Consider the following 23,338-nt stretch of genomic DNA (forward strand, 5'->3'; position numbering starts at 1 on the left):
TGATGGCCAGAGTTTGAATTGTTTGGTTTTTTGGTGAGCAAAGCAGCACTGCCAAAGTCTCAAACTATATTGGCAGCAGCATTAATTTCATGCTGTTTGCCTTTATCAGTGTGTTATGGGGTGCGGAGAGGAGCAAAGTGAAGTTTCTCATTCATCTGTTGAACATTTAGGATTGAAATTCAATGAAAGGTCTAGGTGCTTGGAGCTCAGTCTTCTCTCCCAGCAGACAAGCAGCCTTTTTGGATATGTTCATGTTCCTGAGTGTCCTGAAATAGATTTGCATTACTTTGAAGTCAGTGTTAATAGTTAACCTGGAGTTACAGTGCTTTTCTTGTGCATTTGAGAACAGGCCATTTCATACTGATTTCTTTTTGCAGTACCCAGACTTGTGGCACTACAGTAGTGGCTCTAGCAAAATCCCGCAGTTCTGTACATAGAAGCCACCAGAGATTCATGTCCTCAAGTGAATGTTCTTGTACATCCAGCCCAATGGAAATAAACTGGAGTTTGTGCTGTTATCTGGCAGGTAAAATGAATGTTAGGTTGTAAGAGATGTTAAAGTTCATCCAGTTTCAACCCCTTGCCACAGGCAGGGACACCTTCCACTAGACCAGGTTGCTCCAAGCTCCATCCAACCTGGTCTTGAACACTGCCAGGGATGGGGCATCCACTGCTTCTCTGGGCAGCCTGTGCCGGGGTTTACCACCCTTACAAAAAACAACTTCTTCCTAAGATTTCATCTCGGTCTCCCTTCTGTCAGGTTAAAGCCATTCCCCTTGTTCTAGATCTCCCAAAATCTTGTCCAAGGTCTCCCAAAGGAGACCTTGAGCAGATAAAAGGTCAATGCCAGGCCTTGAGAGCGAGTTTCAGAGGCGTTGAGGGTTTGGGTGATCTGCTAGATTCTGGTGATGAATGGGAAAGGCTTAGGCAGGAGGAGATGTTGCCTGAGCATCAGCTTCTGTCTGCACAGTTAGTATTTATAGACAGGGTGGGGGTTTTATGACCATGGGACTCCTTTAGGGATGCAGCCTGATGGCAAGAGATGGCATCCATCTAATAAAATGGACAAAAGCATATTTGCCAGCATGGCTGCTGACAGCATGGAGGGTTTTAAACTAGGTTTGGTGTGGGAATGTGACTGAAAATCAGAAGGGAAGTATCAGTTGAAGAGAGGCACTTGGGTGTCTGTGACAGGGGAGCCTCTTCCACTTCTCTAGAGGAACTCTTGCACCTCCCCAGCGTACCCGTGGGCCAGCCCAAAATGCTTATGTGTAAATGTGTTCAGCATGGGACAGGAGGAATTGGAGGTTTGTGTGCAGTTTTGATACTAATAGCTCTGTTCCCTCTTGATTAGCTCTCGTTATGTGCAGAGCCTCAGTGCTGGTGAGATTAAACTCATGGAGGGCTGGATGATTCGGGTGCTTTAAGTGGAAGGAGGGACATGGAAAAGGAAGAAGGGTTTGCCTTCTTTGCTAAAGAACAGCTTTAGGAGCGTGCAGAGCTGTGCTGTATAGCTGCTGATAACTCAACTGGGAGCTTATCAGTTAAGTTCAGAGGGGAGGGTTACACCGTGGTGGGCGTTTGCTGCAGACCAGCTCATCAAGAAGAGGAAGTGCATGACCCTCTACAGACCACTGGAAGAAGCTTATGAGTTCAGAGTTGGCTCTGACTCTACCCTGGCATCTGCTGGAAGCACAAAGTGATACAGGGCACAGCCTGTCAAAGAGATTTTTGGACTTACTTGAGGACAGCTTTTGAGCCAGGTGCTGGACAAACAGGCTAGAGGAGATCTAGGATCTAGCAGAGTGGAAGAGCTGATGGAGGACTATGAAGGTGGTGGCACCTTTGGTTTCCGTGACTGTGATGAAATGAGACTTCATCATGGAAATCCAACCTATTCATCATTCCTTTCAGGTCACTGAAATGAGAAGAGCTTATGTGAAATGAGGAAAGCGGGTAGAAGGAAAAACTGCCTGGCTTTGGCTTGTTCAGGGAACTGATATGTAGGATCCTACAGGAATCTTTCCTGCAGAACAGAGAAACCCAGGAGAGCTGGTTGATCTTCAGGAACAACCTTCTCTGAGACCAAGAGTGGCCCATCATGATTTGCAGGGAAGACAAGCAGGTGTGGCAGGAGGCCAGATGGGTCATCTTGCTGAGCATAACTACAGGAAAAAGTCCTGTGGGAGGAAGCTGTATGGACAGGTTACCCGGGAGAGATACACAGAAGCATCCTGTGGACATTCAAGGATATAATTAGAAAAGCTTTTCTTCTTTTCTGCTCTTAATGATGAGATTCTGTGGTCAAACACAGTTTTAGCTTGCACTGTGGTTGTGCCTAGTGAAAAATTAATGAAATGTGTTGTTGCCACTCTAGGTATGAGCAGGATGGGACTTGTCGAGAGCACGTCTATGTAGTGAAAGTCAAGAGGAAAGCACTGTGCTAGAGAAGAATGCACATTTTGATTTCAGTGTGTGAGAAATGGCAAATACCCTCAAGTCCCTAGTGAAAGGAATCCTGGCACTGCTTTATTTTTCTCCTAATTTGTTTTGCTACCTGCCATGAAAAGGTTGACACCACAGATGGAAATCGAGATAACCATAAATCTGATTGCCCTCCATGGGTTTTTGGCACAGTGTGCAGAACAAGCTTTCAGGTTTTGTTCCAAGTTAATGGTATAAAAGTATACAGTCTGTTTGGCAGTGCTGAGAGAACATGAATTAGGAGCTGATATAAATCTAAAACCTGCAGTGGTCTGACTTAAATTACTTCAACCGCTTTCATTTTGTATCCTGTTGCTTATGGCATCCTCTGTTCCAATACAGCTAGAAATGGAATGAGTCACTGAGGCTCACAGGAGAGTGAGAGTAAACAAATCCTACTGAAATCTGTTTTAAACTCCCTGTTTTTATACATGTGCTACTCTGCTACTCATTCTGGTGTGAAGAGTGTGCTTCACCCTAGCCACCACTGAAAGTCACATACTAGCCTTTGGAAATGGTTTAAGTTGCTGTGAAAGTCAGTCTTTAACATAAGTGAACAAGAGATTAGGAGGATGAGGACATCAGCTAAGGCTTCCAGAGCTAAAGATGGTGTTAAACGTAGGTCTTGTAAGTCTTTTGTTTCTGTGAGGGGAGAGATGCCTCAGTTCAGCAAGATCTTTTCAAAGTCCTTTCCAAACAAAGATAAGTCTGCAGCCATCAGGGTAACTTAAATGTTCCTGGGTGGAATAAGGTGCAGGCATTCAGGAGAAGCTGTGTACTCCCCACTGCTTTTGAACAGACACATTAAAAGGGGCCGTTTCCTTCTGCAAGGTCACTTGCAGGTTTTTGTACTTATACTGATACTTTTGTACTTACACTGATACTTTGTTTTCTGGTGTTGGAACTCAAGGGTTCATGTCAAAATGAACCCTTGGGCATGAGTCAAAAGCAGGTGATTAAGAAGGATCCCACCTTCCCCTCCCCAGTATTGCTTAAAATATCCCTATGATGTATTTTAACTGGCATCTTCCTTCAGAAGTCTTGAGCATCTCTGTCTGCTACGATGAAATATACTTTTGCATCTTAGTTCCCTTGGAAGGGAGGTGAGTGGTGCTTGGGTGCTGGGCTGGGGAAGGGCAGCAGTGCGTCCAACTGTTGTGTGCAGGGAGCGTTGTCATAGACCATATTTATAAACTTTAAACCCGAACCATGTCCAGAGACTTTCAAAGAACCCTAATGGTGTTAAACCCCGAATTTCCTTAAATTTATTTCACATGCAACCAAACCGATTGGTAGGTGTTTCAACTGTGCAAACTGTAGGGGTTTTGATTTGGGAAGTGTTGTATCTGAGGTATCTTGACAGTTCCTGAAGCATTCCCAAGTGAAGGTGCTTGGTTGTGAAGCCTCTCTGTTACCGTGGACCGTTGAATTCTCAAAGAGGCTTTATCTAGGGGGCAGCACATGTGAAATAAAATTTGGGAATTGCACTAAAATAAGCCCTTTAGCCATTCATCGTGGAATCTCTGCTCCTTACATCCTTCGGAAGGAAGGGGTGTTGATAAGATGTGAGAAGTTCTTTCTCAGTTGTAGCCATGGAGGAGTCCAAACCATTAAATGTAGTTTCATGTGCAGTCAAACATTAAAGTGAAAATGCAAATGAGTAACTTCTTCTTAATCTACTTTTGCTTGCCAGGTCCTGGAGAAATATCCTAACACACCTATGAGCCATAAAGAGATCCTGCAAGTTATCCAGAAAGAAGGACTTAAAGAAATAAGGTGAGAAACCTACACAAGTAAAACACATTCATGCTTTGGTTCCAACTTGGTTTAATTTACTGTTAACCCCTGTGTTTTGGGGATTGAAATGCTACATACGTGCAGAATTGAGGTACAGGTGCCATTTGCAAACCAGCTCTCAAGTCAGTGGTACTTTTCCAAGAAAACTAGATAAATCTCAGCAGTCCTGCATACAGCTTCAACATAAAGAAGACTTGGAGCTGTTGGAGTGAGTCCAGAGAAGGCTATGAAGATGCTCCAAGGGCTGGAGAGCACCCCTCTGCTATGGAGACAGGCTGAGAGAGCTGGGCTTGTTCAGCCTCAAGAAGAGAAGGCTCTAGGGAGACCTTAGAGCAGCTTCCAGTGCCTAAAGGGGCCAACAAGAAACCTGGAGAGGGGCTTTAGACAAGGGCCTGTAGGAACAGGACAAGGGGGAATGGCTTTAACCTGACAGAGGGGAGATTGAGATGAGATCTGAGGCAGAAGCTCTTCCCTGTGAGGGTGGTGAGACTCTGGCACAGGTTGCCCAGAGAAGCTGTGGCTGCCCCATCCCTGGCAGTGTTCAAGGCCAGGTTGAATGGGCTTGGAGCAAGCTGCTCTAGTGGAAGGTGTCCCTGCCCATGGCAGGGAGAGAACTAGTTCTAGTTGGAACTACATGAGCTTTAAGGTCCCTTCCAACCCAAACCATTCTGTGATAAGGATCATACTTAATTTCCAGGCATGCATGATTCTAGTCCATGGCTCTTGTATAAGGTAAGCTAGATCTGTTCAAGTAGTTCAGATTTCAGGTACTGAAGCATATTCTAACCCAAACCATTCTAAGTGTTCTATGATTATTTTATGTATATCATAGTCAGTTTAATTGAAGCAACCTAAACCAAACCCTAAAGCTGTCCAGGAAGTAAAACACCAGCCTCACAAATCCTTATTTAGAAAACTTTATGCTTCATGCTATTTTTTAGTATTATCTGGAGCAGCATGTGGTTCTGCCTTGGAGATCTTCCTGTTCCCACCAAGGAGCAGGCTGGTGTGCTGGGCAAAGGAAGTGCCAGCTTGGTGGCACTGATCTGCTTTAGAAATGGAGCTATTCAGATGGTATTTGAACTACTACATTGAACTACTGTTACCGTAGCTTAATTCATGAGTCCTTGCTCATACGTATTTCCCAGAGATAGTATGGTGTATTTGCTGAGATAGGGAACAATTCTCCATAGGGAGTACAAAGTACTTACATTTCTGCTTCCTCAGAACAAAGAAAAGGGGAGGGAAAAAGAGCATTGGGTGTGCCAGTTGGTCTATTTTGGAATTAAATACCTGTCCTGAATTTGACTTAATCATGTTTTCCAGTCCACTTTGCCAGTTTAATACAGTAACACATCTGCTTTGCAAGAAATACTCAAGGGCCCAAGCCTAGAAATTTTGCTTTTGGTAACAACATCTTCCACTGAAGTTGTGGACAGTGCAAAGGTGGTTTGCTTTTTGGACCTGTGAGTTTACCTAAAAGTAAGCACTGAATATACTTACTTAGCTCTTATGGAGGTGATAGAAGTGTCGTTTCTGCTCTGGGGATACACTTCACTTTGGGGCAGTACTGCTTTCAGTCAGATTAAAGGTTTACCAGCCTTGGGGCAGCTTCAGTATTGTGTTAAACGCTGTTAATCTGTCATCGAAGGCATGTTCCTAAACAATGAGTGCACTTGCCAGCCCCCTCCTTGTTTCACCCAAGGGTAGAATAGAAATGCAGCTGTCTATACCAGTGGTCTCACTGATGGCAAAATGCAAACCCAGCAGACATCCAGGCACTAACATTGGAGAATGTTTTTAGCAATTCAGAATACTCTTTTGGGGGCAGAGCCTTAGGCAGAAGCTCAGATAGGGTGTGAGAGATCCACTCTGTCTGATGAACCCAGATTTTGGATGAAACAGCCAAAAAAAAAAAAAAAGGCAGGAGAGAAATGCTGTGGTGCCAAATAATCTCTCTCAACCCAAGCCCTTTTTATTAGAGTTAATTTGGGGATTTAGCCTGAGCTAATTGTAGGTTGTTTTCCTCTAAAAGAGCTGCTGGTGAGCATCAGGGCAGTGCAGAGTCCTCATATCTTAAATGCCAAAAGATGTTTGTGGAAGCAGTCAGATGTGAAACTCAATTTCTCTAGTTCAGCTGCCCACCTTTGCAGATTTAGCCACATGTGTCATGCTGTGGCTAAGCACATGTGTTGTGGATGCTGTGTTGTGGCCTTTCCCCTTCAGTGTTTGATGTAATAAAGCTTTAAGACAAGACCTAAAAGGCTTTCAGTTCTTAAGCAATTCAATTCCAGCTGCTGCCGGTAAGTAATGTGTTTGTGTCTGGATTGGGCTTCTGACACGTCCTTGCCTGTGACAAGATGGGCTTCACATGAATTGATATCCCTGGAAGTGTTCAAGACCAGGTTGGATGGGGCTTGGAGCAGCCTGGTCTAGTGGAAGGTATCCCTGCCCATGACAGGGGGGTTGGAACTGGGTGGGCTTTAAGGTCCCTTCCAACCCAAACTGTGCTATGACTTGGTGGGAAAAAAAAATAAAATGTTTTTGACAGCATGAAAGCTGTCAGAAGAGCACAATGAGTTCACCAGTGTTAGAGTCGTCTTGTGTGTGGAGGTTCTGGCTGGAAACCACGGCAGGCAAAACCTTTGACAGCAGATTATAGCGATTTCCATGTACTTGCCTTGAGGCACTGCAAGACTTTAGTTTGGTACAATGGTGTGTGAGTTTGCAGGCAGGACATGGGCTCCCTGGTTAACATGTATGTTGAGGCTTTTGAATTTTTCAACTTGTTTATCAATGCAATTTGCTCTTAATAAGCAAAATTGCTAATTTCTTTGGTAAATATTTCCACAGTCCACATTTCTCTAAACTCTATCATTTTGACTTCAGTGTATGCTTGTTGTTTGTTTTTTTTTTTTATTCACCATCTGCTGCTTCAAATCTATAGATACATCTAACCTTTTAAAATCTCCGATTTCCAGAAAGAAAATAGTTTTAGAAGGGACAAACGGCTTTCCTACAGATGTGCTGAAATGAGGTGGAGAGAACAGGGAGCTCAGCTCGTGTCTTCCTGCCTGGCTGTACTGCCAGTCCATCTTCCTCTTGCTCTAATGATTCCTGGCATGTGCTGCCAGTTGGCCAGCTGCTGAGAAGGAAGATTGAGGGCACATTTAAAGTTCAGATGACTGGAAGTGCTGGTCCTGCCTTATAGTATTGGGGATTGCAGGGAGGAAGAGTGGCAGTGCAGAGTAGAAAAAAAAACAGTTAACAGTGACCTCTGCTACATGGAGGGCAATTTGGCTAATTTTTGGACAAGGCTAGGTCTTAAGATGGAATTTTTGTAGCAATGCAAAAACCTGGGGTGATACTGGCTGATTATCCCACCTGTATGTATAACTTTAGTCTACTACTCCATTTTAATAATGAGATTTTTAAAGGCCAGCCCAGGACCAGTACTCCAGCTCATCAGTATTGGAAGCCTAGGGCATCCTGAAGCTAGAACTATACTTCTTGTGTGATCTGTCAGCCTAATTTTCTTGATTTGCCTGTTTTGACAAGCTGCCCTAATCCTGAGATCCTTTCCTACCTACTTGTCACTGCTTGCACGCTGCAGAAATAAAATACTTGAGGATAAACACTCAACAAATTGGCAGCATAACCTTATCTGGCTTTAAGATTTGTACAACATCCTATATTGCTTTATCTCTGTTGGCAATATAGCTTTGGCAAGCCTGAGCAAGTCATAACGTTTAGATTTTCATATGAGACTTTGAAGATGCATGGGATAATGGTGTTAACCCAAGCAACACCAGCTTAGAAACCTCCCCAAGCTTGAATGCATGGGATAGGTGGCACCAAGAGTTAGTGACAGCAGCTCACATTTCTTTGATAAATAGCTTTATAAATCAAAATTGTTAACTTGTCATTGGATTTCATTAATCTCTTCCTATATGCAAGAATTGGTGTAAGAATATGAGGAGTAATTAGCTTTTAAAGGTCATGAAGTTCAAGAAGGCCTAGAGCAAGGTCTTGTACCTGAGTCAGGGCAATCCCAAGCACAAATACAGGCTGGGTAGAGACTGGATTGAGAGCAGCCCTGAGGAGGACTTTGGGGTGTTGGTCAATGAGAAGCTCAACATAGAATCACATAATGGTTTGGGTTGGAAAGGAACTTAGGATCGTCTGGTTCCAAACTCCCATACCACGGGCAGGGACACCTTCCACTAGACCAGGTTGCTCAGAGCCCCATCCAATCTGGCCTTGAACACCACCAATGATGGGGCAGCCACAGCTTCTCTGGGTAACCTGTGCCAGAGCCTCACTGCCCTCACAGAGAACTTCCTCATACCTAAGCTGAACTTCCCCTGTTTCAGTTTAAACCTATAACCCCTTTTCCTATTGCTACAGTCCCTGATGAAGAGTCCTACTCTGGCTTCCTTATAGACCCCCTTCAGGAATTGGAAGGCTGTTATGAGGCCTCAATGCACCTTCATCCTTCTCCAGGCTGAACAGTCCAAATTTTCTCAGCTTGTCCTTATATGAGAGGTGTTCCAGCCCCCTTATCATCCTTGCAGCCCTCTTTGGGTGATTCAGATCCAGCAGTGTGCACTTGCAGCCCAGAAACCGTGCCCTGGGCTGCATCACCAGCAACGTGACCAGCAGGTCAAGGGAGGGGATTCTCCCCCATTGCTCTGCTCTGGTGAGACAGACAGACACACACACACACACACATCCCCCAGTGCTGCCTCCAGTTCTGGGTCACCAAAACAAGAAGGATGTGGAACTGTTGGAGCGAGTCCAGAGGAGGCCACAAAAATGCTCCAAGGGCTGGAGAACACCCATCTGCTATGGAGACAGGCTGAGAGAGCTGGGCTTGTTCAGCCTGGAGAAGAGAAGACTCAAGGGAGACCTTAGAGCAGCTTCCAGTGCCTAAAGGGGCTGACAAGAAATCTGGAAAGGGGCTTTTGACAAGGGCCTGTAGGGACAGGACACGGGGGAATGGATTTAACCTGACAAAGGGGAGACTGAGATGAGATCTGAGGCAGAAGTTCTTGGCTGTGAGGGTGGTGAGGCCCTGGCACAGGTTGCCCAGAGAAGCTGTGGCTGCCCCATCCCTGGCAGTGTTCAAGGCCAGGTTGGATGGGGCTTGGAGCAAGCTGCTCTAGTGGAAGGTGTCCCTGCCTATGGCAGAGGGTTGGAACTACATGAACTTTAAGATCACTTCCCACCTAAACCATTCTGTGATCTTATTATATCTTTGGTAGCCTTTTCACTTAACAGCTATGAATGTTTTGATTTTCCTGGATTTTATAGGGGGCACTGTGTAAAATACTGGCTTGTGAACCTCTGTCCAAACACAGTAACGTTTTTTTCCCTGGATACTAATTAGGTGAGGAAATGCATCTAAACACTAGCTCCAATCTCAGTGGAAATGAAAACAGACAGTGCTCTGGTTACTTTTAGTTCAAGTATTTATGGAATTTCCAACCAAAACAAAGTCTTAAACCACTTTGTGGAGGGTAACAGTATAGAAGCCAAAGTCCCCATTTCTTTAGTTGTGTTTGGGCTGAAGATAAGTGTGTCATGAACAGTGGCTGCTTTATTCTTCTCATTGGCAAGTCAGTCCTTCCAAGTTCCTTGCAAGAGCATCCAGCACAGAGAATCCTTCAGGTGGGAGCTTGCTTCCAGATAAGGAGGTAGTTATATGGGGGGGGGGCTGGAGCTGCTCAGTCTGGTGCTTGTGTAAATGAGCTGCCAGCACTGTAACTTCAGGCTTCCATAAGTTTCTTAACTGGTTGCCTGTATTTTTCCTTTGTTGTTAGCTGAATCAGAAGTCTGCTGTATTTCTGAGGTTGGCTTGTCCTCTGTGAGTCTGGTAACGTGAACAGTCTGTCTTCCTGAGTGCTGAGAACTAAAGTGACACGGATTGCCCTCATCTGACACAGAAAACATGGATTTTACTTATTTTTTTTTACCTCCTCCCCTGCAGTATACTATAAAGTGAGGATCTCATCTGAGTGGGGAGAAATGCTATACTTGGTTGTTCTCCTGCAAGAGGAGAGAGGATGAACTTGAAAGGCAAACAGTGCTCTTGACTTCTCAGAAATCTGAGCAAGGGTCAAGCTGGAGCCTGAACTAAATGCTGTTTGTTGGAAGAGGAAAGCTGCTTGCTGCTAGAGGATATTCTTGCATCTCAGATTGAATTAAGGACCATTGAAGTGACGTCTCATTCTTGGCAGACGGCTTTGTCACTGAAGTATTTCCTAGTTGTTCTTCAGTACTTTGATTTCCTTATCTTCTATTGTAGAGCTAGGAAGTAAGATGAGATTGGGAGCAAAAAGTTGGATACTCCTCCATCCTCAGGGCAGTTGTTCCTTCAACAGCTTGATGTCAGGAAATTCTTTCTCCAAAATAGCTCTCTTCCTATAAACCAAACAAACCCAGCACCCCAGTCAAGGTAGGAGTGGAAGAGGGGCTTTTGAAAGGATGCAGGATTCTTAAATTATATTGTACAGGATGAAGTATTGGATCCCACTGACACTGGGTGTGAGGATAGATTGTCTCTTTCAAAGTGCTTCCCTATTAAAAGCTGCCCCTGTGAAAACTGTAGACTTCTCTCTTTGTAGAAGCTGCTCTTTAAAGCCATGATGGGCCTTCATAAAAGGCTCTCCCAGGCCAAGAAATCTCATCTAGTTGAACAGAATTAATTGACAACCAGTGAAAAATATATTTCTCATTTATCTTAAATATTAGGAAAATAGGAAAACTGAAACTGTCCCACAGTGGAAGAGATGTGCATCCTGCACCAGGCAGAAAGCAGGCAAGCCTCTCATCCTTGCTGCATGCCAGCCGTGTTGTGTTTAGAATCTGAACCATGTTCTTCCACCAGCCTGGCAGGGCAGTTGTGCAGAACTTGGTATGAAGATCTGCTGGTCTGAGCCTGTTGTGAGGTGTCAGGTCTTGGATTTCAGTTCATTAATGTAGTTTTACCTCACTGAAGCAGGTTTTATAATTCACGTCCTCTGTAGATTAGTTCTTCAGTGTTTTCATAAATCCAGTGGTCTTGAGTTTGGAACTATAGATAATCCTTAAGGTCCCTTCCAACCATTCTATGATACTAAGTGTAGACTGAATCCTTCAGCAAACTCTGTAATGGCTCTGGACACTTTTATTTGCTTTCAAGAAATGAAGCATTTTCATCAGCTCAGTCTGATTCTGGTCATGACGTTATGCTTGAGGAACTTACATAGCCATTGTCCGCCTTTTGACACCTTTGACTAAGACACAGAATATACAGAATTATCTTGGTAGAACATTTGATAATTTCTTGTGGAGTAAGCATGTCAAGAGTTTTGCTTTCATCCTTGATGTCTCTAGTCAAAATATGAAGGAAACATTCTTGCTATGCAGTCTGCTTGCTATTTCCTTTTGGTAAGTATCTGCACATCAGCAGATACTGTCTCTATTGAAAATTTTGCTTTGACTGATGAGCTGTTACACACAGTTCAAGTTTTCATGAAGGAAATTGGCATGGGTCAGAGCAGCCTTCATGGTATTGCTCTTAAAATGGCTTTGGGCCACTTGACATGCCGATGAGCTCATCTTTAGCATTTCTTTGGTGTCCTTTGATCATCTTAGCTCTTGGCTAAAAAAATAGCTTGTCAAGCAGGACCTGAGAGGAGAAGGGTCCAGAGACAGTGATGGGACCTGCTGTGGGCTTGTATTTTCAGCTTGCTTGTGCTGCCTCCTGGTTCCTTGTGACAGTGGGAAGCTGGGATTCATGAGCTGAAGGGAGAAAGGTAAATTGAATCTCATTATCCTGCCACTGCTTTGTAGGGAGCCTGGTGGGAGTAGGGTAGAGGAAGTGGGCTCAGGACCTACCAGAAGTGCTTCAGGATGGCCCTACAGTCAGGCATCCTCAAGAGGACACTTGAGTTCGTGTAGCGTTCTCTGACCTCTGCTAACCATGTAGCTTCTTGAAGACAGATCAAGCATACCAGTAATTTTTCTTTCTAGTGACAAAGACTGTAATATGTAGCATCATCCTGTTGCGTGAACAGGCTTTTCTCTGCACGCATTGTCTTGACCAGCCGGTGCTCTGTATGGGAGGTGTTGGGAGGTGTGAGCAGCAAGTGCAGTACACTGTGAGACTTGTCCTCAAGGGAACTGCAGGGCAAAAAACTGCCAGGGAACTCCTTTCAGTTTATACCACCTGTGCTCATAGAGCCTTCCTTAAAGGCTGCTGTCTGTATATGAGGACAAGATGAATTGTATTGATGACAGCATCTTGTGCCTCGCAGCACCTCACTGGCCCTGTGCTGCAAGACCCTGTGAGGAGGGGATGCTGGAAGTTGTCCTTCCTGGCTGTTGAGGGATTTGGCAGGCAGCAAATTTGGTGTGCTTGGTTTGTTTACAATGTTAGTTTATTAAAATAAGGCTTTTTACAACTTCTTAAAATAATATTAATGTTCAAATTTGCCTGGTGATAGCTGTGGCATCCCACAGTGAGGAGGTCAGGTAGCACAATGTTTGCCAGAAAAACACCTTTCTGTGCAGAGAGGTCTAGAGTATTTGAAACTACTCATGCCTTTGGCAGTCCGTAGGTAACCACACCAGGGAAACTCTCTGGCTTAAGCTCTTTGAACGGCAGTAGATTTAAAAGCTGCTATACCCAAACCTGCTTTTCATGATCTGGTGGTTGGTGTTTCTGGCGAGCATTCACTTCTGTCAGTAGCTTCCATAAAACAGGGCCAGACTCTTTATGGAAGTACACGATGCTAAACTGAGAAGCAGTGAACGCAGATTACAAGGTGGGCAATTCTGAGTGTTCTGATCTGATTAGAATGAGGGGAAACTTTTTCCTTTTTTTCTTTTGTTTTTTGGAGGGGGAGAAAAGTTATTTGTTTGGTTTGTTGTCCCCCCCCCCTTTTTTTTTTTTTTTTTTGTTTTTCCCCTGTAAGGGTGATAAAACATTAGAGCAGGACCAGGGAGGGTTCTGTAGGCTCCAGTTCCAGAGGTACTTAGGGTTGGACTAAGCCCTGAGGCATCTGACGTGTGTGCTTTTGTTTTGAGCTGGAGGTTGGGCTGGTGACCTCCAGAGTTTCCTCACAGTCTAAATGATTCTGTCACAGTTCCCAGCTTCCTTCCTTTGCAAAGTGGTCATTTGGCTTCAGTGCCTCTTGTAAGATTGTGAGTACCTTTAAAACTTGATGGGCTTATGTGTAGACAGCGAGTACCACTAAAAGGGCTGCTTCTAGTATGTGCAGCTGGGGTATGATGGATCAAATAGGTCATACTCCATTAGTATACAAGGGCTTTGTTTTTTTCTGGTCTTTCAGGGTGTGAAGTTGCAAATTATGACCTGGCTTGGCAGGTGCTGTAGCCTTTAGCTGACAAACAATTAAATAACTTTACACATTCTTTAATCCACAGTTCCTTTAAAGGTAATCTTCAAACAAGCTGGAACACCTTAAGTTCATGTCTGATGGATTTGATACTGATAATGTTGAGTGTGTATGGGGAGATAGGACAGGGACAACTATCTTTCTTATTAAAGAACCAGGAGGGTTGGGTTACCTCCAGTCTCTCTGTTGAGTTAGATTTTTTTTTTCATTCTGCTGGAAGATGGGTCTTAAAAAATGCCCATAAATTATTACTAACCTCTTGGTCTTGTCACGTGCAGAACTCATTACTCACAGCTGGGATTCCAGGGCTCTCTCCCAATGTTTTCCCAATGGGAAAAGGGAATTTGTTGGAAACAAGTGCCTTAGGGCCAGTGTCATATGCACACACATTTTAATTGCAACACTCTCCTTTAGTTTTGCTCTATCAATTACTTTAAGCCTTCAGGAAGAAGGGGCAGGCAGCAGCAAAGGCCAGAAACTGCTGGTACACTGAGTTCTTGCAATTTTTTTCCAATTTTTTCAGCTTTTTCTGGAGAAGATAAATGGTTATCACCATACCCTATTCTGGTGGTCTTCGGTTAAAAATGTATTCTGAGACCTTCATGATGCCTTTGTGTCAAGGAGAAATTTGTGTATAAAGTCTCTGGTGGAAAGTACAGGTTAAAGCTATTTTTGGTCAAATGGCTGGAAAGTGTTAGTCATAGGACAGTTACAGATTAATATTTAACAAGGTTAGTGCTATGTTCAGTGAGTGTCTCTTCAGGACACTCATGACTATCCTGTTGTTCTGTTGTTTTTTGCTCTGAACCAGGCAGGGGCTCCATACCAGGACTTCTCCTGAAGTGAAGAAAAGGTGGAGATGCAACTTCTCCCCCTTGAACGTGTTCTTCTGCCACCACTATCTCCAAGGCCACCTTGTCTTTTGGTTCTATATCATGAACCTCTGTCAGTAGATCAGACCCATACTTATGGGCAGCCTGGTTTGTTCCCCTGGAGACTACAGACCATGAGAGACACCCTTGGTCAGGCAAACTCTCACAGGGCATGTTTCTCGCTTTGCTTCATTAGCATCAATTTCACAAAAAATGGAAGTAGCCACAGATTCCTGTGCCACTTGGTGTCTGTGCAAAGCATGGAGATAAGGTAGTAGGTGCCATAAATAATACATGTAGGGGAAGATGTTGATTTGCAAAACAGTCGTTCAAAGAGAATGGTTGTAGAGAAGGGTCAAGTTTTTGCCACTAGCAGGGTGTGTGAAATACATTTATTATGAGAAACTCTTGACGAGGCAACTCTTTCCATATCTGTTATTTCAAGGTATCAAGTCCATAACTAGGAAAATATTCAACTTCTCTCATCCTGACAGACTGTGATAGTAACAGTTTTTGCTGTCTCAAAATAAAATTGCACATAAGTTTTCATCATGAGGAAGAGTGTATTAGCTGTTGCAAGGAGAAATGTGGGGTGTTATATTCTCTTGATGAACACTGCAGGGATCTAACAGGTTGACTCTTCAAGGAAACACTAGAGCCAAGGTCTCAAAAAATACTTGGATTTAGGATGCATCTTCAGTATGAACTGGCTCATGGGTCTGTAGCAGAAATACAAAGGCAGGGAAACCCAAGAACTCTGAAATTTTAACTGTGCCCCAGAAGCCTTAGAGGAAGGTGGTGCTTTCTGGATTCCTCCTTTAAAATCAGAAAATGCTTTTTTCTACATAGTCCCTCAAGGATGTCAACAGCCCATGAACAGTATCTTGCCTGTGGCTGCCAAGTTAAGGTAGAGCTAATCAAGTGCTGTGACTCCAAAGGTATTGTGTACACCTCTAAACCATGTCTAAGGAAGCCGGTTGTCTTCTACAAGGGTGTTTAATCTTATCCAGGATGCAGCACATGGTATCAGTCTACTGATGTTCCTGCAGGTCAGATTCAGTTGTTGTGATAGACCATTAAAACTATAAATGAAGCCCAAGGTCAGTGTGTGCCAAAGATCTTTATAGTGTCCTCTTGGGTAATCCCTATCCAGGAGTGCATCCTGGGCCCTTGGTTACACTGCAGTCAGAATGAGGCTTCATCTGAACCTACTGTGAAAGCTGCTGCACTCAATGTTCTTTTGATCTTGTACAAATTCCCATGAACTTTGAGGGCTGGTGTGTTAAAATTGGCTTTATAGCATGAAACGTTTTACTTGCCCCCAGCCTCACTACTGTGGAAATATTTAAATACATAGAGTATTAGTTGTCATTATTAATGATGTGGTGAGCCCATGGGCAGCCATGGAGGTGATGAAGCAGTTATGGTGCAGGAACGAGCATATACAGTTGGCTTCATTAAACTGCTATAGAAGCCTGCCTCGCTTCTCTGGCTTGCAGGGCTGCTCTTTTTTACTTGGAGTTGTGAGCCATGAGTAGTGCCAAGGAGGTGTGAAAGAGCAAGTCAATTCCTATTCTGCTCTCTGTCTGCATGCGAGATTTCCAAAGGGTTTCTCTGACTTCTAGAATATGTTCATTAGCTGGGGAAGGTTGAGAATAATGCACCCAGCAGTTGCCTGTGGCTGGTGCCTGTATGCCAGCTTCACTGAAAGCAGACCAGAAAAATCAACCAGGTCTATACCTTCCTCCCCTGAGCGTGTTTGATACAACCTGGTTTTAGTATTACTGCAGATCTGCCTGAAACGTTTAAAGTTTGGTTCTGGTGGATGGGAGGGAGGGTACATATTAATGATCAGACAAATTGTTTTGCTCAAGTTTTTAAAGGGGTGTTTCTCTCCTTTTTTTGGGTTGCACTCCAACTCCAGAAGGTAAGAACCACTGCTGATTGTTCTAAAGCTACTCTTCCTGTTAACGCAAGCTGCAAACCCTGTAATTAAAAGAGCAACTGCTTGTTTCACGCACACTTAGAAACCAAGTAATGGTAGCAATCCTGGTGTTAATGCTTCTGTCCCCATAGTCTGCCCTCTCCTGCATGGCGTTTGCATCAGTGCTTTGGTGTGATGCAAACTTGAAATCTTAATGTTTATTGAGTCTGTCAGTCTAATGGCATGCGAACGCTTGGTGTCTCACTAGTTAACCCTGCTGCATGCAACCTGGGGTTTGGGGGTGTGTGTGCTTCATTTGCATGATGTGTTTTTTGTGCATTCTTTGTCTTGGGTACGTTTGGCACTGCATATTGGGCGAAGCAAAATCTAACACATAAAATAAGCTGCTTTTCTAAATCGTGAGTATGCTTAACAAGCTTGAAGTTGGTACAGTGGTGTCTGCTTATGGTATGTCTCTGCTCTGGCACTTCCATAGATCTGAAACTATTGTTGTTTAAAATAATCATATTTTAATATACTAATAAACAAAAGCTATATGTGTGAATGTCTGATTCAAATCAAAAGTGGGGAAGAAGAGGATGCTCCAAAGAACAAAATGGGAAAAAAACTTCACCCTTAAGCACAGTCCTGTCTGTTTGGGTGTTTTTATCCAGTTAAATGCATGTGCAGTGATGATGGGAAATGAAGACACTTGCTGCTGGATGCACTTTATATTAAGCTTATATTTAGAGCAGGAGGCAGTAATTAACTTTTCTCTGTTGTTGAGGTTGCTGAGTGCCACAGCACTCTGCAGCTTTTCCTTGTGAGGGTGATGAGGCCCTGGCACAGGTTGCCCAGAGAAGCTGTGGCTGCCCCATCCATGGCAGTGTTCAAGGCCAGGTTGGACGGGGCTTGGAGCAACCTGGTCTAGTGGAAGGTGTCTCTGCCCTTGGCAGGGGGCTGGAACTGGGTGAGCTTTAAGGTATCTTCCAACCCAACCATTCTGTGATTCAATTTGATGATGATTTGCTGTTGTGCACATAAGATATACAGTGAAATCTGCCAACCAAATTAAAAATGGATCATTAATATAAAGTAACCATTTGATGGATAAATAAACCTTGCATGATGCTGTGAGACCAAGGTTTTGCAGAAGTTGCAATGCATCATGACTGAAAATTCCGCTCCACATGTGACTGAACAAAAATTATTTGGTCATACTCTTTTTCCAGTCGGAATGAGTTGGCTCAGTCCCTGAGGGTTCAGGAGCAAGGCAAATGGGGAGGGATGCTGCAGCAGGACTTGAAAGCATGAGCAGGAATACTCCACCTCCCTCTTTCTCTTCAACAGCAGCTGCTTGGAGTAGAGAATTCTCACCTTATGCTTGTGTATTTTATCACTCCCAAATACCTTTGTTCCTGCTCAGTCTGAAGAAGCTTTGAATTTAATTTGGAGTTTAAAATGACATGGTTTAATGATGGCTTAAATTTGGTGATTCTCCAAAGGGAAATAAGGTATATAGGTGTCCATCTGAAATGTCAAGTAGCTTAGAAAATACTGGAGGGGTGAAAACTCAAAATGCGTTTCTTCTTATGCCACTGACTGGCCTTATAACTCTCTTTTAACTACAGACATTGCTATGACTGTTTCAGTCCCTTCAGCAGTCCAGTAAGTGGGTAAAGAATGTGGCAGTTCTGGCAGACGAGGGACTGTCTTTGCTGGAGACCAAGTTGAGATCAGTTTTCTAACTTGTTAATGAAAGTGCAGATACGAAAAATGTTAATTTTCAGAATAGACTAAATATTTGGAAGTTACCAAAACCTCTCAGTGAGTCAACAGTGTAAGAATTTAGTTTGTGTAGCAATCACAGGTTTCTAAGTTATAAACAGGTTTATAAATTCCAGTAAATCCACTGAATTGGTTGGCTTTAGCTGGCAAGGTAGTGTTAGAAGGGAATTAATTACTAAAACACCATTTTCAGAGCAAGGCAGCACTGCTGAGCACAGTGATAGCAGCAGAAGGATTGGGAATTGAATTTGTAACTGGAATAGCATTTGTTATTTGCCCCACCACAGCACACTGGAGACATTTCAAGCAGGAGTTTGTGCGGTACCTCACTTCTTGGCCGACAAAATAAGTATTGTTAAGGCCCTGCTGTTGAAGGTGCTGTGTAGCTAAAAGGTTGGTGCCTGCTCCAGTGATACTGGTTTAAGGGCATGGATTTGCTCATCCTGTTCGCTGGGTGGTCACCTGGTTAAGTACTGGTGGGTACTTGCTTGTGTTTGACCTCTCCTAAGCAGCATTCCTAAATGAAAATATTCTCTATGGTTCAAGCATGTGTCAGCACATGAACCATTTTTGCTTTTGATAAAGGTAGCTTTGAATGGGTGGGTAAGTTAATCCTGAGTTTTTCTCAACCTGACAAATACTGCGAGTGAGGGTAATGAATAAGTTTTGGGAGAGCAAAATGACTTTTGACAGGGGCCTGTAGGGACAGGACAAGGGGGAATGGTTTTAAATTGGTAGAGGGAAGATTTAGATGAGCTCTTAGGAAGAAGTTGTTCCCTGTGAGGGTGGTGAAGCCCTGGCACAGAGTGCCCAGAGAAGCTGTGGCTGCCCCATCCCTGGCAGTGTTCACGGCCAGGATGGACAGGGCTTGGAGCAATCTGGTCTAGTGGAAGGTGTCCCTGCCTGTGGCAGGGGATTGGAACTGGATAAGCCTTAAAGTCCCTTCCAACCCAAACTATCCTATGATTCTATGAAAAAGCAGCAGCATGCTGCTAGCATTAAGAGGCTGAATACTTGGCCCTGGGGTGTTCCGCCTGTTGTATTTGGAGCAGTATTCTTGCTGTCATGATGAATTGTCCTGCTCTTTTTTTGTCAAAAATCGATGTTAGGAACGCTATATGAGGCACTGTAATTTTCTGGAGGTGGAGCATGTCTGAATCAATTATTTTCTATATTGGAAATTTATCCTTTTTTCATCAGGAAAATGCTTTTATTGTCAGGAAAGTGGCCTGATGAAACAGAATTATGTTACCAATATACACTAATGAAATATCTGAATAGATCTGATAAGGGCTTGCATTACTTGGCAGTTGGATAATATTGCAATATCTTGGTAGTGCATGTAATTTTTTTTTTCAGTGTATAAACTAGATTTGGGATAGAAACAGTCCAGGTAGACTGGCCACGGAGATGAGCCCCTACAGTGCTGGCACCAGCTGATGTCTATCTGCTTCTACCATAGTTAGTTTTTGGAGGATACCCCAGTAGTTCAGTAAAATTGTAAGCATGCTCTTTCTAGATGAAGCATCTGAACTGAGCTGGGTGCCCTGAAACTGAGTTTAGAGTTGTGCCCGCTGTTGCGTTCAACAGTGTGCATTTCATCTCAGGTAAGAACTTCATGCACTGAGTTAGGTGAAAATGTCATTTTGATTCAGAAGCCTTCCCTTGTTTCCAGACCTAAATGGAACTCCCAAACCCCACACCTTAAGTGTGGTATCAAAGGAAGTCCTGGAGGGGTTGTAGGTGCTGTGCCACTTGCATTGAAATTGCTCAGGTAGGAAGTAGCTGCTCTTTTAATGCATTTGCACCAATATGCCAGTATCTGGACAAATGTTTTGACTTTGCATTTAACTGTAAGTGGGATTCGTTTGCTGCTTCCTGCTACTCATAGCAGTTAATATTGGTCGAAAACAGGGCAGTCAGGGAGAACAGGGGAACGTGGAAATGTAGCTCAGTGGTATTTGGCTCATTTTGGAAGATTCTCAATTAGCTGATTAAATGGAAACCGCTGTATGTGGAGAGGGTCAAAGCAACTGCTGGACCGTGGGCATTAGCTGTGGGAAGGTGATGGAGGGGAGCTGGTAGAAGGGATAATGTTTGCTCAGTTGTCTCTGGGAGAACTTGATGTACACGGATACACCCTTCCTGTCTCTCTTTCTGCCCTAGCTGTGCATATGCCACCCACCCATGCTGCAGTAAGCTGTCAAGATAGTTGACTGCAGAAAACTGGTAGGACAGGAGACTCCAAAGCAGCTGTGTAATTCCTGCCTCTCGAAACTGAGAAGGTTTGTGCATCTGCACCTCAAACCTCTCATCTTCAAGCCAAGAACCACAGCTTGAGCTTCTTTAGAGCCCAGGGTGGTTGATGACCATGAGCACAAAGCTGGAGAACATCTCAGTTCAGAAGCTTTAGAAACCAAGTTAGGGGTTTGAGCTCTAACAGATCTGACCCAGCTTCCTCTAAGGGGACACCAAGAGGCACAGCAGTCACAAACTAGTCATGTTGCTATCCTGCTGAGCTCCACATAATATTTTGTAAAAGATTAATCCTGTTTTGAAACTTCCACAAGGACTGATATGTTAGCAGTAACCTTAATAGAAGTGGCTGTGCATGCAGAGCAGCACAGATTTAGGTGGGATGGAAAGGACTGACATGAAATGGTGGGTAATGATGAATATGGAATAGGCAGGAACTCATCTTTCGCTGCATCTGCTTCTCAAAGTGCTGTTTTTCAGGTGGAATGATGGGAACCGCTAGCATGTGTTCCTGTCAAATGACGGAGATGGCCTTCATCAAGTAAAAAAAAAGAGGCAATAAAATAAGTGGCATAATAACTTCTGGTGCCCAGGGCTATTTTTAGGCAGCTATTGCATTTTGAAGTAACAAAAGGTAGGCTGGGTGCAAAACAGATAGTTGGAAAAAGTGATGAATGAACATTCAGGATTCTGAGCAAAGGGGCAGCAGAGAACAAGTGAGGGGTGAAACCTTCCCACCCAGAGGTGAACAAGTTTCATTTCCAAGAATAAATGTAACCACAGTCTTGCTGCATGTTTATTAGCAAACTGGCAGAGCTGTGGGCAACAGCGCCTTTTATCAAAGAAACACCCAAAATTATGCTTTCCTGTGGGATTCCGTCAGGTTTGACACAACCCTGCTGGTTGGGGCTTCATCCCAAATCTGGCATGAGCACCTCGGCTCACTTTCAGGTTTTTTTCTGGGGGGTTGCTTCACCCCTTATACCCCCTACTTTGAGGTTTATATGTTCTATTGAGACCTGCATCAGTTAAGTTGGAAGCTGCTGGTTAGGCAGCTCCTGTAACCCTGCAGCCACAACCACTCTCCAGCTCTTCTGCAGCTGCAGTGGGGTGCTGCTCAAAGTGTGATCTACCACACTGCGCCCAGAGTGGTGCCTTACGGCATTAGTTGTGAGAATGAGATGGTTTCTATAGAAAGGGCTCAAGTGCTCACAAGTACTTGATCAGAGAGGCAGAAAGGGTCTAATATGACATGAAGACCCATGCACCTTATATTCAGATCAAACCCACATTTTTTTTTTGACAGTTTGGTGGGATTTGTTGACTGGTTTTAACCTTTAAAATGTTTTACAGTAAGCTGTGCAAAAGACTGGGATAACGTTGCATTTGTGCTAGCTTTTCAGAAGAGCCTGTAGAGGAAGGCACATAACTAGAGATGGGCAACCATGAGGAGCAATACAGCAAGAAGAGTGAATTAGCTGTTAAACAATGGAGTCAGTTCAGTAGGAGCAGTGCAGGTGCCAGTGAGTAAAGATCACGCCTGCCAATGCTTCATTCCTTGGTGAGCTTCCAAAGCGTAGCTCTGCCTAGACTTTTGTAAAATGCTTGGCTTAATGTTGGTTTTTGGTTTTCTTCTTTGATACAGTTTTTAAGAAGGATGAGCTCTATGAGCTAAAGGTCAGGTACACGTGCAGAGCTCTCCTCACTGCTCCTGAGCTTCCTGAACATGGGAATGCTTTGGTGTGTTCAGTGCTGCTCAGCACACTATAGGAGTGATCTGGAAGAAAGCATGAAGTGACTCCTGATAATTTTCTAGATGCAATGTGAGGGTGGTGAGGCCCTGGCACAGGTTGCCCTGAGAAGCTGTGGCTGCCCCATCACTGTCAAAGCCAGTTTGAACGGTGCTTTGAGCAACCTGGTCTTAGTGAAGGTGTCCCTGCCTGTGACAGAGGGGTTGGGACTGGATGAGATTTAAGGTTCCTTCCAACCCAAACCATTCTGTGATTTGATGATTCTGTGAGCGATGATGCTGAACAGTGATGGGAGAAGGATGGGTACATTTTTTGTACTGCCACATACAGCTGCACCTGTATGAAATACACTTGTGTGCAGTTCATGCATAGTGCTCGTGCAGATACCGAATCCAGGAGGAGAGGTGAGGAGATGGGTGTACTCTGGGGAGCAATGTCTTTGGAAAGAATCTTGGGTTGCTGTAGGAAATCACGCTGAGTTGTAACTTTCAGAGACCCTGTGGAGAAGAGGATTAACCTTGTGAAGTTAGCTCATGGCCTTGGTGAAGCTGGTGAGAGAAAAGTTGCTTCCAGTTGCGTTGTTCATGTTTACAGCAGTTGCCCCACTACTGAGGAAGGTGCATGGAAAAGCCATGGGGCAGCAGGGATTGATGAGCCAGGGGAGTCACTGGGTCAGTGTAAGGGTACCCAAATGAAACCATTGACATGCAAGAACCAAAATAAAATGGGTGGATGGTCCCTGAGACTTAGCTGCTTCCTCCCAGTTAACTGGTACGTGCTGGGGTGGAGAAGACCACAGACCTGTGTCAGGGAATTGGTTTCTGCTTGTGCTAGGCATCAATAACTCAGAAGAGTTGTTTTCCAGTTCTTGGGCAGAGCTTGGAGCGTGTGTGCCCTGCCCACATGATTGAGGGCTGTGATCCTCTTCACTTTTATTTCCTTTTCCTTGCAGGGATTATTTCACCCCTCTCAGTGCGAGTGGATTGAATGTTCATAGCACAGTTTACTCCAGACAAACAGGTGTACTTTTGGCCCAGGAATTTCAGTGAATCCATCACAAAT

The 23,338-nt window shown here is 44.1% G+C and overlaps 1 protein-coding gene across 7 annotated transcripts in view; it reads left to right on the forward strand.

Moving 5' to 3' along the window:
* Positions 1 to 23,338, forward strand: part of ASXL2 (ASXL transcriptional regulator 2) — a 114,535-nt gene that overhangs the window by 29,884 nt on the left and 61,313 nt on the right. For 2 of the 7 annotated variants that reach the window (XM_062622615.1, XM_062622617.1), the window contains exon 2: positions 4,178 to 4,260. The exons of 1 other annotated variant lie outside the window; for it this stretch is intronic. In XM_062622615.1, coding sequence (XP_062478599.1) covers positions 4,178 to 4,260 — 83 coding nt within the window. Of the gene's footprint in view, positions 1 to 1,914; positions 2,126 to 2,145; positions 3,260 to 4,177; positions 4,270 to 11,126; positions 11,198 to 23,338 lie in introns of those variants that run through there. 4 more of the 7 variants (XM_062622616.1, XM_062622618.1, XM_062622622.1 and 1 more) reach the window with 4 other exon arrangements.

Source organism: Pezoporus occidentalis, unplaced genomic scaffold, assembly GCF_034315485.1.
Source record: "Pezoporus occidentalis ecotype Australia unplaced genomic scaffold, CSIRO_AGI_Poc_V1 ctg244, whole genome shotgun sequence".
NCBI classification, from domain to species: Eukaryota; Metazoa; Chordata; class Aves; order Psittaciformes; family Psittacidae; genus Pezoporus; species Pezoporus occidentalis.